The sequence below is a fragment of the Ailuropoda melanoleuca genome, chromosome 11 (assembly GCF_002007445.2).
Source record: "Ailuropoda melanoleuca isolate Jingjing chromosome 11, ASM200744v2, whole genome shotgun sequence".
In the NCBI taxonomy this organism is placed as follows: domain Eukaryota; kingdom Metazoa; phylum Chordata; class Mammalia; order Carnivora; family Ursidae; genus Ailuropoda; species Ailuropoda melanoleuca.
Genome location: NC_048228.1, coordinates 48594513 through 48611990, shown reverse-complemented (window position 1 = coordinate 48611990; position 17478 = coordinate 48594513). Strand labels below are relative to the sequence as shown.

The 17478-nt window shown below is 41.1% G+C and overlaps 1 protein-coding gene across 2 annotated transcripts in view; it reads left to right on the top strand.

Moving 5' to 3' along the window:
• Positions 1–17478, top strand: part of FRAS1 (Fraser extracellular matrix complex subunit 1) — a 414631-nt gene that overhangs the window by 320253 nt on the left and 76900 nt on the right. For both annotated transcript variants that reach the window (XM_034671646.1, XM_002912484.4), the window contains 8 exons: positions 5429–5577; positions 5749–5911; positions 7401–7536; positions 11107–11297; positions 12283–12436; positions 13610–13873; positions 15641–15829; positions 17228–17347. In XM_034671646.1, the coding sequence (XP_034527537.1) occupies positions 5429–5577; positions 5749–5911; positions 7401–7536; positions 11107–11297; positions 12283–12436; positions 13610–13873; positions 15641–15829; positions 17228–17347 (1366 nt within the window). The remainder of the gene's footprint in view (positions 1–5428; positions 5578–5748; positions 5912–7400; positions 7537–11106; positions 11298–12282; positions 12437–13609; positions 13874–15640; positions 15830–17227; positions 17348–17478) is intronic.

Sequence of the window (17478 nt, the reverse complement as noted above, 5' to 3'; positions counted from 1 at the left end):
GTGTCTTCTTGTTCACTGCACCTTCTCCCTGGGCTTGACTAGAAAGCAATGCCATGGCTAAATACTGAGGGCATCAGGTCTGTGGCCATATAAGGAAGTTTTTTCTCAACTTCTCCATAGCTCTACTCCACTATTTATCCTGGCTTCTCCTACTGTTTCATGAGCAGACAAGTGAATGAGCAGAGCTTGATGGAAACACAATGAGATTGTATAGGGGTGGGTGATGGTCAAAAGGGAACAGTGCTCATGCTGGAAAAGCCCAAGTCTCCATTTTTTAAGCTCCATCCATAATATTTCAAATGGGAATTTTCAGGAAAGAGCATTTTAGAAGAACATACCTGATTCATGACTAATAAGTAATAATATTTCATGGCCCATTGAGAGGAAGCCCACTTTCACCAGCTTTGGTCTCAGGGCCAGTTCTAGACAGAATGCTGGCACATTCCTTTGGCAGTGCCTCTCTGCCAGGCTTCCTAGGCAAGATTACTGACTCACCCTCCATCCCACGCCCCAACAGAAGCAGTGTGTTTAGGACCCTAACTTGCTAAGTGACCCTGGTTAATTGCACTCCTCTTCTTTCTTTGATTCTACCTCTGGAGCTAAGAATAATAAGGATAATTAATTTTATTTTTCAGTTATGTGTGTTTTAAATGTACATGAATTCTCTATGTAAACATAATGAATAGTTTTGACAAATACCTTGAAAATAGGGATGGTTATCTAAATGGTATTCTTAGTATTGAATTTTTCCTTACCAATGTTAAAATTCCAACCAATGACTGGGCCTTTTTCTTTCTCTCTTTTTCTTTCTTTCTTTCTTTCTTTCTTTCTTTCTTTCTTTCTTTCTTTTCTTTCTTTCTTTCTTTCTATACTGTATAGTTTTAAGTAATCCTTTTCTGGGCTAAAGAGTCTGGTTATAAAATCTAGTCCTGGTAGTAGCATGTAAGATAAAGCATTGGCCTGGGAACAATTGCCTCAATTGCTTTAGCACAGATTTTTCCCTCAAATTGTCTTTTCTTAAATTATGGGAAACTGCATTCCACCCTGATTCTTCTCATGGGTCTAGTATAGTTTCAGAACAGCTTTGATTTTGTTTTTTTTTTTAATTGACAGGTGATTTTTACCATAGGTTATGGTCTTTTGAATCTTATGAAACTCATGAATTCATAAAAATGTATGAATACAGATTTAATCAATAGATCACCAAGGCTTGAAAAATGTTTGACAGGCCAAAATAGCTCTCCAGGAGCAGTTCCTGCCCATTAACTGCATATTATAAGCTGCATATCAAAACGCGAGCCCATTGGCAACTGAACATGTATTTTCAGAAATTGATTGAATGTGAATTTACCCAGTAGAGCAGAAAGACTCCAAAAGGACTATTCTAGCTTGCTGAAAGCAGAGCATATTTTAAAGACTTAGCTAAGTTATATACTAACTTTCTCTGAGGATTGTGGAAGAATTTTGTACTTAGTGTCATGGGGAAAATTTTTCCAGATATCCATAGTTAGTGAGTTTGCAGTGAACATCCAGAAAGGTTGGAAAAGCCATCTGAAATGCTGGTTGTAAGTGGAACAGAATATAAAAGGATAGGAGCAGGTGAGCCTGTTTTTAATTAGAGTGTCATTAACTGCAAGAAGGTGACATGGTGTCAAGAGAGACAAAAGGCAAAAATGGGATTCTGTGTGATTTGCTTTTTAATGGTGGTTTCCTATACAGTTTGCTATGCACTGCAGGTAAACTAGTCATGGAGGGATATTTTGTAGTTAGAATGGATGAGTTTTAAAGCAGGCTTACCACTTACTAGTGTAGTAACCCTTGGCAGGGTACTTAACTCTCTAGGACTCAGTTTCCTCATCTGTAATGTGGGGGAGGATGATAGAAGATTAATCTTAAAAAGCTAATAGCATGTCTGTGCACCAGCCAAAAATACAATAGTTCAAAATATGATACCATCTCCAATAACACCACATAACACCTATCTAGGAATAAATGTAACAAAAGATGTGTAATTTCTAGCAAAAATTGATACAATGCCCAACTAAAGAAAATCTAAAAGACTGTCTTGACAAAGTATTAGAAATAAAGGGAGAATTTACCAAGGGGTCAGATAGAAGATCAACAGAGCAATAGCATTGCTAGACATGAGCAAAAAATAGCCAGTAAGCGTAACTAAAAAGATGATACCACTTATAATAGCATTATAAAAATCGGGTCTGTTAGACTAAATCTAACAAAAACTAGACAGTACGTCTACAGGGAAAGTTGTAACACTTACTTGGCAAACATTTTTTTTTAAAAAACACCCAATAAATGGTGAGACATGGCACATGCATGAATAGGAAGACTTAGTATCAAAAAGATATCAATTCTCCTGCACACTGATCTTTCCATTCAAGTGAGTTCCAGTCAAAAGCCCAATGTACTTTTTGGATCTTGATAAGCTGATTCTACAATAAAGAACGAAGGGCCAAAATTCTGAAAAAGAATGATAGGAGGGCAGGGGCTTGCCCTATCAAATATCAGGATTGCTTGTAAACCTGCACTATTTAAAGCAGTATAACACAAGAATATACTAGAGTCCAGAAACAGACCGACACATGGGACTATAGTATAAAGCAGATAAAGTAAGCCAGATTGGTGGAAACAGTAGGAACTATTTAAAATATAGACCTGTGCAAAATGATTATTCATATGGATAGAAAAAGCGCTTGTAGTTCTCCCTCACACTGTACACAGAGATCAGCTTCAGGCAAATCAAGCATGAAATTTTACAATTCTTTGTAGGATATAGATGAATATTTTTAGATATTGGGAAAGGGAAGAATTTTTTAAACGAGAAACAAAAAGTGATAACTATAAAGATTAAATATTGATAGACTTGACTATCTTAAAATTAAATTTATATTCCCCCAACACACCAGAAATACAGAAAACAGACAAGTTACAAACTGGAAACAGATATTTGCAATACATATAAACAAAAATAACAAAGAAAATATAAAAAATGTCTGCATATCAAGAAGAAAAAGTTAACCCAGTAGAAGAATGAACAACAGACATTAATAGGAATTTCAGAAGAGGAACCCATAGGGGCAACAAATATAAAAAGAGATAACCATTTTTTTAGGCATCAAGGGAAGCAAGAAAGACTATATACCATATCGTACCAATTCAACTGGCAGAAATTTAAAAGTCTGAAATACCAAATGTTGGAGAGAAAATGGATCTGCAGAAGGTTCTTTGCTGATGGAAGGGTCAACTAGAACAAACAACTTTGGGGAGGAATTTGTCATTGTCTTGTGAGGATGAGTGGTTCTGTACCCTAACCAGTCCACTCCTAGATTCCTCTCCAGGAGAAACTTTCCTATGTACACCAAAAGATATACCCAAGAAAATTCATAGCAAAAGTATCTGTAATAGCAAAAATATTGAAACAACACAAATTCCCATCAACAGGATAATATAATCTGTGATATACTTACTCTACTGAATATTAGACCACACTCGGAACAGATGAAGTGTTGCTGCATACACCTGTATTGATGGGTCTTAGCAGTCCACCATTGAGTAAAAAGGAAAGTAAGTCCCACAGGAGGAAAATCTAAGTCTCTTAAGTTTTTAAAAAATAACTAAAAATACTTTGGAATAATATATCAAATAATATCAAGAAATTTAAGGAAATGAGAAACAAGACCCAGGGTGATGGGAGGCCCAGGGACAGGGTAAAGGAGGAACACATACATAAGTGTTAATTGTGTTGAATGGTGGGTCAATAGATGTGTAAGAAATAAAAAGAAAATGCAAAATGAGTTAATACAAAAGGAGTGAGAAAGTAGGAACATTACATGAGAACAAAGTCTGCATTCTTAGATTTTTTGCATCCATGATATCTTAGATATGCCAAAGTAGTAATTTTCCTTAATTATAAAAATAATTAATTAATAATTATTTTCTGAAATTGTGATAGCATTTTCAGAAGAAAAAACCTCGCTGATTTCACACTTTTTCAAACCCAGCAGTCATTTGAGATTTGAAACATTAAAATAAATGTGCCTGACATGAAATAAGCATTTCTTTGCCAAATTTGCCAATGTGGAATTTTGAAGCTATTCATTCTAATCAAGAGCCAGGAGCTCTATCCTTGTATTTTATCACCATCTCAGAAGTTAATACCTTAGAACTCTTAGCTGTCTTTTAAAAATTCTCTCTCAGAGGGTGCTCACAGTAATATGAGGAAGTAGTCTGTTGGAAGTCTGCATGTTGTATTTGATAACCCATGTGGAAAAATAGAGAAACTTTTAAAGTATAAATTTAGGGGAAATTTTCTGAAGTTTTGCAGCTTTGATGAATTTGAGTTTCCTGTCTTACTAGTGTCAGGTGATGTAAGGAGATATGGAAGTCTGTGACCTTGCATTGAGGCTCTGGCCTGTCTATTTAAAAAGGCCCCTAGGGGTAGAAGCAAGAACTGACTAAAACCCTCTGCCCCAGATCACCCAGTATCCTGAGCACATTCCTGATCCATACGTCAACCAGCTGTACAACATAGCCATGGAATTTTGCATTTCAAAGTACACTTGGCCATGCAATATTTATTTTCATTGTTGCTGCGGTTAAGTGCCACAGCCAACTGTTCTAGAAGATGAATGACTCAGGGAAACTCTCCAAGATGTTGCCGGCCTCCTAGATATTTCCACAATATCCTTAAAGAGCAAATTGTTCATTAAGGCGTACGATTGTCCACGTAGAAACACAGAAAGCCAATTTTATTTCCCAATAAGCAATGCAGAAGGAAAGGAAAATTGTTAAGATTGGTCATCTTGAGGGTTGAGCATGTAGGTTCTGTCCTGCTGGAATGAAATAAGATTTCCTAAATTCTTCTGTTAAACTAAAAGTTTTACCATGTCAAATATTACTTAAAGTGAGTCACTGGCTAAGCTAAGTAACTTCCCTTCTTTCTGTTTCACAGAATTTTCTTTATCACTATATTAGACGTTATAATGGAATTTTACCTGTTTCTAAAAAGCAAACCATTCTTTGAAACTCTAAAAGAAACCTACAAACGTCTTTATAGGAAGATGACTTATATCTCCGACCATGTTTTGTTCTTCACTAGATGAATGTAATAAAAATGCAACCCTGTGTGGCTCTTATAGCAACAAGAGGGCATCTCTTTGTTTTACGCCCCATACCTAAAGTGCATTTCCTCACTATTGTCTTGAGCTACTCTTGAAAGAAGACATTATCAAAGAGGTATTTAAGAAGAATAAATGGGATTTTCATGCACTTTGAATGGTGTTGCTTTATCATAAAGGGAAAGAGACTTTTTCAACTGGCAGAGAAGTAAGCACCTGTGATCTCTTAACTACTGGAGGTATTTATTCCTACAAATGTGTGTTCATGTCTTGCTTCATATTTGCCTGATTAGGATGATTCTTCCCCCGACTCAGAGATCTGGATTCAGTTAAGTTCTCTGCCCATGTATGGTGCTCTCTTAAGAGTGTCAGGACCTGAGGTGGAAGAACTCTCGGAGGTTTCCAATTTCACAATGGAAGACATCAACAACCAGAAAATTAGGTATATAACCACTTTGTATTACTTGACAGAGTTTTTAAAAATGGCATTAAAATATTTAAGCAACTAACCAGTAGCTTTCTCAAAAGATTATATTGATTAAACAAAAATGCAACCGTCTTACCTGGCTTGTTATGTAGCTCATTCATTTGATTCTTGTCCTCTCCTCTATAGGTACTCAGCTGTGTATGAGACTGATGGTAATCTGGTTACTGATGGCTTCCATTTCTCTGTCTCCGATATGGACCACAACCATCTAGACAATCAGATGTTTACCATCATGATCACTCCTGTTGAGAATCCACCTCCAGTCATTGCTTTTGCTGACCTTATCACGGTAAACAATTCTCAGATCAATGAACAGAGAGTGCTGTGGAGAGCTGGAATCTGTTCCGATGTAAACACAGGATTTCTGCCTGAATTGGCTGCCAAGTTCTTCCTCCAAACTATCTAGGCAATAGTGTCAAGATGTGCATGGTTTTCAATCACGAGTTTTTTAAAAAGTGTGAAAAAATATGTGCAGAAGATCAAATAATGATATTTACATTATTTAGTCAAAAATATTTATATGCTAGACATAAATGCTAGATGTGTGTAGTATTTTGTATACTATACTAGGTATGTCTAGCAGTGGGAGTAAAATTATAAAAGGACTATATCTTTTAGGAGTTAAAAATCTGATGTTTGTAAGAACTAAAATATGGAGATATGGACTATGTCCCCAAGTCACTTCTTCAGTCAATACTTATCACTGTAAATATTATTTACAGTTCCTTGGGGTGGGGAGGGTGGGGGCCGTATGATATATCCTGATCATGAGGTTACCCAGACCTGAGGTCAAGTGCTGGTTCTGTTATTTACTAGCTGAGTGACCCTGGACCAATGATACCCCCCAGTACATACCACCACATGGTAGGGATTCCACAAAAGTTAATTCAATCTCCTTGTCCTGCTCTGTGTACATACCACAATACCAAAAACTCAGGAGTTTTTCTGGTTTTGTCAAGCAACTGAAAATCCATAAAATGGAGTTGTTTCCAAATGGTTTTGATACTCCATACCTTGGGGAACCCCTTTGGACCTTCCCCATCCCCAGAGTTAGGGCGGCCTTCTACTTTGTACCTTGTAGATCCTCCTACCTTTGGCCAAGCATTGTTCAGAGTGAAATGGCTGGGTCATGCCCAGCAGGGTAACAAAAAACACCAGGATCCGGTTGCAGAGTTAACGTACAGAGCAGGGCCCTGAAGGAAAAAGTGAGCTCAGGCAAGTGCTTTTACTCAGACGGATTTATTTTCCTCCTTAACCTTAAGATAAGCACTACCTTTCAGGTGTGTGGAGGGAGCCCTTTCTTCCTGCACACCTATGACCGTGTACCGTAAGGGACTGAGTGGGGCGTTCCTGCTAGGTGGGAGCCCCTATAGGAGAGCCACTCTTGCAGTATCCTAGGGAGGACTGGATCATCCTCAGGCTGCAGGCTTTGGAAGCTTGATAGGGAAGAAAGGCGGCCATCCTGCCATGCAGCTGTGCTGAGGTAGGTGATTAGAGTTGGCCAGAGCTGCTTTATAACCAGATCCATCACTGAAGGAAGCACAACTTTGAAGGGAGACACAGAAGTCGCGGTGTCTGAATGAAGCTTTGAGAGGCGCTGACAGATTGCCTGGCTCCAGCAGCATGCACATTCTTCATCTCGTCTATAGACGATCTGCCTCCTCAAAGAAGTGGAATTGGTGCTGGAAGGTCACCCCAGGCAGCACTTTTTCAATTCAGTTCTTTTTAGTGCAGTTCTGTGCAACCGCCCAAGGACTATACAATCTTTTCTTTCTTAGGTTGATGAGGGGGGGAGAGCCCCACTCTCCTTTCACCATTTCTTTGCTGCTGATGATCAAGACAACCTCCAGGGAGATGCCATCATTAAGCTAAGTGCTCTGCCCAAATATGGCTGCATCGAGAACACCGGAACAGGTACCCACAGCAGCAGGGCTGTAGCATTGCTCTGGACCTGTCAAGAAGGGAGGGCTGGGGGAGGCAACTGCCTCCACTCAAACCTGGACGTGGGGTACTAAAGACGAATGGATCCATTTTAAAGAAACGGGAGGAAGGAAGGTTTCATTCACTCAGAAATCTGAGCATCTTCTGTGTGCCAGGCACTTTTTTAAGCACTAGGGATATATCAGTAAACAAAACAGATAGAAACCCCTATCTTCACATTGCCTTAGATCCCTGTGGGGGGAGACAGATAAGAAGCCTAACAAAGGAGAAGATTGTGTAAGATGTTAGGAGGTAAATCAGTGCTAGGAGAAGCAATAGAGTGGGGAGGGGATCAGCAATGCCAGCAACAGGGAAGGGAAGGGCATGTGCGCTGCACACAGAGCTGAGTGTCAAGGAAATAAAAATGCCTGTCCTCTCGTGGTGAGACAGCAGCAGTTTGGCTGGACCACAGGTATGGCTCAGCTCCTTCTAAGGATCTGACATGAATTGAAATGCACGCTTGTCTGCCTGTGACCCTCTCCTCCACATCCCTCCCCCTCCACCATCTGCCCTGGACCCCCGCTGCCCTTGCTGGTTATCACAGGGAAGGAGAGGCGAGAAGGCGTGTCCTGTCCACGGGCCCCCTGAGACCGTGGTGACTGGCAGTTGAGACAGCTCCTGGCCGGTTACCCTGTTGCCGCCTGTGCAGTGAGATCCCTGAGTGCCAGCGCTTGGCACTAATTGGCGTGCAGCTAGCAGCTCCCACAGAGAGGCCCTTGACTGAAGGTGTCTGTGGCCTCATGGTGCCTGGGATTTGAGCCTAGTTCCCAGCAATTCTTCTAGCGGTGGCCACGTTTTCCTCCAGAAAATCGCGGGTCCTTTCCCCCATCTTGCTTTCATTATGTGCACTCAGGTTTGTTTATTGCTGAATTAGATCTGTCTCAACAAATGTTTATGCCAGAGACAAAGGATGTAAAGATGAGTGAGACACAGCCCCTGCCCTGAGTGGGAGACAGATAGGAAGACTGATAAATGACAATAAATTAAAAATGCTGGGACAGGGAAAGGGGCAAACCCTGAGAAAGTACATAGGGTGAAACGATGACTTCTGCCTGAGAAGGCAGGAAAGGCTGAGGAAGGTGACATTTGTGTTGGAACTTGAAGGGTTAGTGGGAGTCTCACTGTGGGCAGAGGGAAGAGATGGGCAAAGGTGGGGAGTCATGAAAGGGTAGTTGTCCCCCACCTCTATTTCTCTTCTCTCCAGGTGGTTTCTTAGTAAGCCTTCCTAACGTGGTTTGACATTAACCTGGAAGGCCTGCAGAGGAGTATTTCACTGGTCTAGAAGTCAAATTTCTGGCAAGCTCCAGCTCTCTAAACAGTGATTCTCAAACTTTCATGTGTGTAAGACTCAACTGGAGGGCTCGTGAAAACAGTTTCCTGAGCAGCAAACCCAGCGTTCCTCCCCTCCCCAGAGGCTGGGAGGCCCATGCATTTGCATTCCTCCCCCCCCCGACCCCCCCACCCCCGGGCTCAGAGGCGATGCCATGGCTGCTGGCCCAGGGACCACATTTGGAGAATCACTGTTCTACATTAGTATGAGCCTGGAAGTAAGGAACAGACGCTCAGGGGGCTGGGGGCGGNGGGGGCGGGGGGGGGGGGTTGCAAATAACTATCCCAAGACAATTTAAGGACTCCAGCCCTTGCTCCATGGGTGTTCAGTACCGGGCCTGTTTTGTGTATATGAAACTAGCTACCTAGATTCAGAATCCAGCAGATCAGCATAATGCCTTTTTAAAAATATTATAAAAAGCAGCTTTAACTTCTTACCAGCGAGCCAGGAAGAAACAGAATAATTATATTGTGAGGTATAAAATCTAACAGCATGGACTCTACATTCATTTAGTCCTAGCACAAACAGAACAGACCCACCTTGATTACCTCGAGGGCATGCATCACGGTGTTCCAGCACAACACAGTAATAGATGTCCCTAATGATAGCCTGCATGCATCAAGAACTATTTAATTTGCACATAGTATATTCTGCTTAAGAAGGCAAGGAAGCACATTAATGAGAATGATTTATGGGAAAAAATAGAAGGTGCAATTTTAAAACTGGGAACGATTGGTGCTTAAAGCTTCAGTGACAGATTCACTTGTTGAATGGCTTCTTTCCCAATGATGGAAAATAAGTCATTTCTCTATTTGAGTATATTTTTAGGTATCGTTTAGTTTATTTAAGCTCTTTCTGACCCAAATCAAGAAGCCACATTTCTCGTATTTATAGCAATCAATGTAAAGGGAAAATAAAAATGTGAAGGAATTACAGCACTTCCTTGTGGAAACACTGAGCTGTGAGCTGTGTGTGCTAGGGATTATCTAGTCACAGGTCACTCAGATCCCTCCATGCCTCTGGTGTCAAGAGGAACCAAATCTGATGGGTAAAATCTAAGACAGTTCACATCATGGAAGAAAAAACAATTGTCCTGAGTTCTTATTTCAAACAAATTATAAGTAACACATTTTCAGCCCTGGCCTTTCTGTTGGAAGGTTAACCAAAAAATGACACTGTCTACATTTCAGGAAGTCAATGGCCTTTTGATTTATAACCTGATCTTTGCAAAGGGCCATGAGAGAGACAAAGAGAAACGCTTTGTTGCTTTCAGACCTTCTATATACACTTTTTTTCTTTGATATGTATCCAGGGAATGTTTGAAGACACAGGGGTTTCTTTTTCTCCTCTCTTTAGAAGAAAATGTGGTAACAATTTAAAATCAATCAGAGAGACTCAGACCAAGGAAGAGACAAGCCATCCATCATTTAGACGGTGTTTACTCTTCCCCTTGGCCTTTTCCAGTGTTTGGTTGGGGCTGGGATGAAGAGAAGAGTTAACTGGAACCAGCTCTATCTCTGGGGCTCTGCATGGAACTTGAGCATCTCAGGGCTTGAACGGCACCTGAGCTGTGGACAGTCCCGGAGCATAGCAGTAGCCCTGGGGTACCATCCTGGGGGCTGAGCACTGACCCCTGGGGAGGTTTCCTTAAGGAACTGAGGTCAAATGAAAACTTGCTTAATGAGATATCTCTTAGATTAAAAAGTATACAGTTAGTCTTTTCTTATATAGGGAAGGAGACTTCCTCTTGCAGGGTGTGCTAGGCAGGGTGGCTTTGAAATTGACCAAAGCTTAAGGTAGAGTCCTTGCGTTTGTGCTGTTACTTGTCCGAGGACTTACTTTATCACAGATTTCTAACAAAACAACCACTGATTCTTTTTTTTTTATTTTTGCTATATAAAATAACATTGTGAGTGCTTTCATGCACATTATCTCATCTGATTCCCTGTGGAAACAGCTGGGCAGGTGTAACCATGTGTAGATGAGAAATAGTAGGGAAATTGGGATTTGACCCCAGAGTCTTTCGTTTCTAGTCTTGTGCTCTTTCCATTCTCCATTTTTATCCTCTAATGTAATTTCCTCTGTTGTTGATAATGCTGTCATGTTTTCTAGTTCTGTCTAGTAAGCAGGAATTGATGGATCAAGGTAAAAATTCTCTCTTGATGTTGACACAGGTGACCGTTTTGGCCCTGGAGCTACCAGTGACCTAGAGGCATCATTCCCTATTCAAGATGTCCTGGAAAACTACATTTACTACTTTCAGAGTGTTCATGAAAGCATTGAGCCAACCCATGACATTTTTAGTTTTTATATAAGTGATGGAAACAGTCGTTCAGAAATCCACAGCATCAATATCACCATTGAGGTAAACACTTTGAAGTTGGGAAAGTGGGCCTTTGACAACAATATCCCACCATTAGCTAGCTTTATATGAACTCAAAAGCAAAGAAGTTTGCATTTGACCTTCAGTTTTCGAGGTCAGTTTAAAAATATAACCCTGACCTTTAAGAAACTTGTAGAATTAAGGCTGGCATTTGGGGATGGTCTGACTTAGCAATCTGAATCTCCACTTCAGGGTAAAATGTGTTCTATGTAAAAACAGTTTGTGAGGGTCAGACAGAGAAACCATCAGTCTCATAGTTAGCTGAAAACTAACATCTACCTGTTTTTCCCTGAAATTATTGTATGATTTCTACATGCATACTTGCCTTTTCTTACATTTTTAATGCATTTATTTGTTAAATTATAACACCAAAGAAATGTGTTCCTTGATGCTGTATTTATTCTCATTTGAGCAACTAGACAGTTTGCTCTACCAACCCAGGGAGACAGAGATAAAAGATAAAACTCAGAATGGAATATTCTCTGCCCTGGGAAAAGACCCTCAGCACCCTTCGGAGGTGGTAAAAGAGGGCTGGCATGGGGTCAGGGAGACAGCTTTAGAAACCCACGCTTTTAAATACGGTGTCCTACAGTACTGTGATACCCTTGGGGTTTTCTAAGACAATTTTGATTTCAAATAATGTGCTCTTTTATCCTCAAAATATACTCATACTTCTCTAACCACGTGTCCAGATTTTTGGTCTGAAAAACATGATCATTGTACCCGTGGAAAATATCTTGAAGATTTCTGTAGAATGTCAGTTTCTTTTCAAGGAGACATTTTGCTTGTGTGACTTGTTCTTCTTTCAAACGAACCATTTTGATTGGGAATTAAAGATGGTGACACATTAAGAACTATTTCCATAGTGAGAGTTGATGTGACATTGTTACTTTTGCTGAATAAGGTTCATTTTCTTTCTTCTTAAACCAATATCTGTGTGAGACCTGATATTTTATGCTTTAATCAGAGGAAGAACGATGAGCCTCCCAGGATCACCTTGCGGCCCCTTGGCGTGCAGCTAAGCTCGGGAGTGGTGATAAGCAATTCTTCTCTGAGCCTGCAGGACCTGGACACTCCAGATAATGAGCTGGTTTTTGTACTGACAAAAAAGCCCGACCATGGTAGGACCCAACTGCTATGGCAAGCTTCTTAATTGAGGTGCCCGATAGGTTTTTAGAATAAACACATAGATTTCTGTTGATTATTCCTCTACTTTGCCTGTGCCATTCTTTGCATCAAAGTATAATCAGATTCACAGCTAGCCAATATTCTTTGGGGTCACAGTGGATACCAGTTGCTCTAAAAAGCCTGAATCCTAGGTAATTGATGTCTCTGAAATTCAATTTCAGCTGTTTTCTTGCTCTCCTATATAACCCTCGGGCAAAATAGGTTTAGAGTCGTGTTCTCATAGTAGGCTTCATTGCTTGATAGTCTTGGGCCATCTCATGCAAGGAACACTGTAGCAGCCCTGTTATTAATTTCACAAGGTGTTCACTTCAGGTTAGAGGTGTGCTAGATGTCTTTATGAACTTGATCCTTTTGCAAAGAAAGCACTTTTCCTGATTAAACCAGAGGTAAAAACCACCATGGGAATCTTTTACCTACTTCTTTTCTAAGTGCCATCCCTCTGATATTAGCCAAAGCTCTGGAACGTTCATCTCCCAGGTGGTATCTTAGTGTATCATAACACCCTTAGTCTTTTAAAGATGAAGTTGTGTTGATGGAAGGTTAATATAAGAGTCTGTTGGTCACTGCATTTTATCTTCCTTCACTTTTGCTTTCTTTAATGAAACACTTTAACTGTCCATCATGATACACACGACCCTTGAAAACAGAAAAATATGCCTCAACCCAAAGATATCTGGTGTCTTTCTGAATTTAAAAGGAATTTAAAACACAGATGCCCTAGAAGGAAGGCAGCAGGAGAAGAGTGCTATTTTCACTTTGCAGAAGGGGAAAATAAGGTTTAGATAATCTAGAGAGTTTGAATTCATGGAGGGCGATTTGATTTCTAAGCCACTGTATTACCACATTCATCGTGTCTCCTCAAGAAATTTTTGAACAGGAAAAGTTAAGTTTTATCTTCTTTATCTGTAGATGAGGCCACAGGGCAGCACCCTGTGCTTCTATAGAAAATTCTGAGTTGTTGGTCATTTATGTGTGTGTGTCACCAAGAGCCTCTGAGGTCCTGGACATTTTACCCAGGCTCTCACTAGTTGACAAATTCAGGCAATGTTTTGGTGCCGTATATATTCTACCATTGTTTCTTCTTTTTTCTTTACTTTCTTCCTCAGGCCATCTGCTCTGGAGGCAAACTGCTTCTGAGCCTCTGGAGAATGGGAGGATTTTAACTCAGGGCTCCTCCTTCACCTACCAGGATGTCCTGGCCGGGCTGGTCGGGTACATGCCTGGTGGTCCCGGGGTGGCAGTGGATGAGTTCCGGTTCTCCCTCACGGATGGCCTCCACGTGGACACGGGGAGGATGGAGATATACATAGAACTGCCTACAAGTGGTGCCCCCAATTTGGCTATAAACCGGGGCCTACAGCTCTCAGCAGGTACCACAAGAATGGAAGAGAGTAGCTGTAGTCTTTGTCAGCATGCTTGTTAGCTCTGTGGGAAGGTATTGAAGTGGACATTCAGAATTCAGAGAGACTGGTGGTGGGGAGAGCTATTCTTTCAAGGACACTAATTGTTGTGAGTGACTAATGTAAATCTTTTAAATTCTTTGGACCAGATGCCTCTCTCTGAATTTGAGAAGAGATTGTGAAGAGTTTATAGTACTTCCAGCATCCTCAAAACCCTAATTTATCCAGCTAATTACAGGGCCAGGTTTCTTAGAACATGGCCATTGCCCAGCCAACCCCACAGGAAAAAACAGCAACAACAACAACAAAAGAAATCCAACAGAATTCTCAAGATGTTTACTTAAAAGACAAAAAAAAAGTGGGGGGGAGGTCCTGGGGGGGGCAGTTGGGAAGCGATCATAACTAAAAGAGTTTATAAAAATAATTAAGACTCACTAGATAGGGTATCCTAGGGTATAACATTCACAAGTTTGCCTGTGTTTAAGCAGCACCTGAAGGACCTGTGACACGGGTCAGCCTTGAAGTCAGTCTGCATAGGGAGTTAATTAGGGAGTGGGCCTTTTCCCTCCAGAACATCTGCTCCCACTGGGGTCCTATTTGTTTATCTACTCTTAGTTTCACATGTATCTGGTACTGAAAACTATATGGCATAACGGTATTTGAAAACTTGGAGATTCCCAAAGGTCCCCATTATTCGATCTGAGATTTAACTTTCCCCTGTTTACAAGCCAGTAAGTTAGCCTGTTAGTGTTTCATGGGTGCTGATAGAAGACAGGAGACTCCCGGGTCAGAGACCAAATACTTTGTTACTCACAGCACAATGGGCAGCATTGCCATGAGCAAGTTTGCATCGTTTCCTTCTGCACTCCAAGTCTGGTGGGAGTGATGCAGAAGGCCCAGATGGATGCCTTCACATGCAATGGGACCCATTACAGAAGAGGAACGCTGAGCGTGGGGGAAACTCCCCCTGTTATAGTCACAACAAGCCTGATCTTTGTCCCAGAGGAAGGATCACCTCATCCCTTGGGGCTGCTTGCTGAGAATGGCCTGGGGAAAGAATAGTTAGGCCTTGCATTGTTGGCATTACCCAGCAAGAAGACACAGGTTGCCCAGGGTCCAGCCAAACACTAGGATGTATTAGACATGAATGAGTAGCATCTACTTTACCAGAATTTACTATTTTTAATATGAGCTGCAATTGCCAATTACTAGTGTCTCACCTCCTTCCCCAACGCCCACATAGCCTTATAGGGCCGGCCCCCTGTTTTATAATCCTGTAAACATTGATTTTAACTATTTGGTTTGAGATGGCAACAAGATATATTTATAAGTTTATGTAAAGCTGTTGCCAATGATTTAGTGAACCTCAAGATAGTAAATAAGTTAGGTCCAAGAAGGTTTCACCAAAGATCTAGGAGTTATTACATCAGTCCAGGGAGGGGCAACTGATAGGTCACAGGAGTAGAGTGAGCATGGGGCAGAGAGAGTGAAAAGGTATCAGCAGAGAAAAGGGCTCAGATCTAAACCCGAGGGAAGATTAACAGACTGCAAAGTTGGGATTGTTTCACTTAGGGAAGTTAAAATGTATGCAGCTGGAAACTGAGAAGGGCAAGCACCTGGTATTCACTTAAACCCAGGCACTGTGCGATCATTTAGTCTCTAGTCTCCTGAAATCACTTGACATCCTATTCAAAGGCAATGCTGGGCAATGACCTCCTCTCTCCCACTCCCTTCCAGGGTCTGTAGCACGCATCACAGAACAGCATTTGAGAGTGACAGATACTGATTCGGATGACCGTCAGGTGATGTACATCATGAAGGAAGATCCTGGCGCAGGGCGTCTGCAGATGATAAAACACGACAACCCGGAGCAAATCTCTGTGAAAGGCCCCATCCGGAGTTTCACCCAGGCTGACATTAGCCAAGGTCAGCTAGCTCTCTTGCACCTGCCCAGACTTGGACAGAGTCTACTCACAGTAGTAAATGGAAGTTAAATGCCTGGTAGCTTATGGCAGTAAACTGCACTCTTTATTTTGAATAAGAACTGAGTTACAGTTTCATTTATTCTTTCTTGTCTCCTCAATTTTTTGTTTAAAAAAACTATCCTTCTTGGCTAAAATGTGTTCATGCTTTGACATAGCATTGATGAAATTTGGGGCTGTTATGGAGGAAAAAAATCATTTTGACTTGCTATGATGCTAAAAAGTGTGTGTGAGAGAGAGGAGGAAAAAGAAGTGAATTGGGATGGATTAAGGTGGAAATTATGCCTGCCTTAGGTGAACAATTTATATCTCTTTTCAGCTCCCCAAAGAGCACAAGTTAATGAACTAAGCAAAATGAAAGGGCATAAATCGGAGCTGCCTGGGGGAGATTACATAGCTCATCCCTCCTCCAGGAACTGCTGATGTAATGTAAAAGCATAAATGTTAAATGCTACGTAGTTACTGTACAGTTCTTTCAGGGGTAAAAAAAGGGGGGGAAAAGTTACATGGTGGGGGAAAAAAGTAATCCAAAGTCCTGGGATGATGTGCAATTCCATTTAGAGGTGGAAAAATAGCCCCAAGGAGTAGACATAAGGGCCTTGTCCATGTGCTAACACTCAAAATGGGGTAGCAGCTGATTTCTCACTGAACCTCTCTCTACTTTCCTGAAGGGGATGGAATAGACAAAGGGATAGTAATTCTTTAATTATTCTTTGCCTCAGTGTCTCTTTTGTAAAAATGAGACTGAGTACTTCTCCCTAGATGTTTGGTTATATTTACATTGCAAGGTACCTGGAAGTGAGGCTGTGGCTGAGCAAAAATGTAAGAGTCTGTGCTTCTCCCTGTGGATCCTTATGACTAATATGTAGTTTATCTGTTAATTTGTTGGTTGTTTATATACAGTGTTGTTTCAAAAATGGCTGAGAGCTGCACTGGGAAATGGGAGTGACGAGCTCTGGGAGAGTATGGGCCACAGCTCCGTGTCCCTGGCCCTGTGACGTGGGTATATATCCAGTGATGTGGGTGCCATCGCTGAACATTTTCCATGTGGTTGCTCATGAGACTTCCTTTGAGTCTTTCACAAAAGCTCAGCCTCAACCATAAGCAGAACTACTTGGGATGATTTTATTATGAGAGTGTTTTTGACTATGAGGAAGTCAATAGCGAGAAGGGAAAGAGAAGAATTGAAAGCTTTAGATTAAAATGTCTAAAGCAATGTCAAAGTGAGGAGGTGTTAATTGATTCATTGGTGTGAATACCAATCAGATTCCTACTTCCCACTTCAGAAATAAGGGCAGAAAGCACTAATAGCGAGTCTTGATTATCTTGTCCTTTTTTACAGGCCAAGTAGAATACAGACACGGGAAAGGAGAATCTGGCGGGAGCTTTGCGTTTAAATTCGATGTGGTTGATGGAGAAGGCAACATGCTGATTGGGCAGTCATTTTCCATCAATGTTTTGGGTAAGAGGGCATTGGGTTTCTAAAAATATTCCAGCAGGTCTGAGGTTATACAGTGTACACTGTGCTTACCTTGAGGCTGGAGTCTTTCCTTTACCGAGCTACATGGGAATCTGGAATCCTGTCTACTCTGT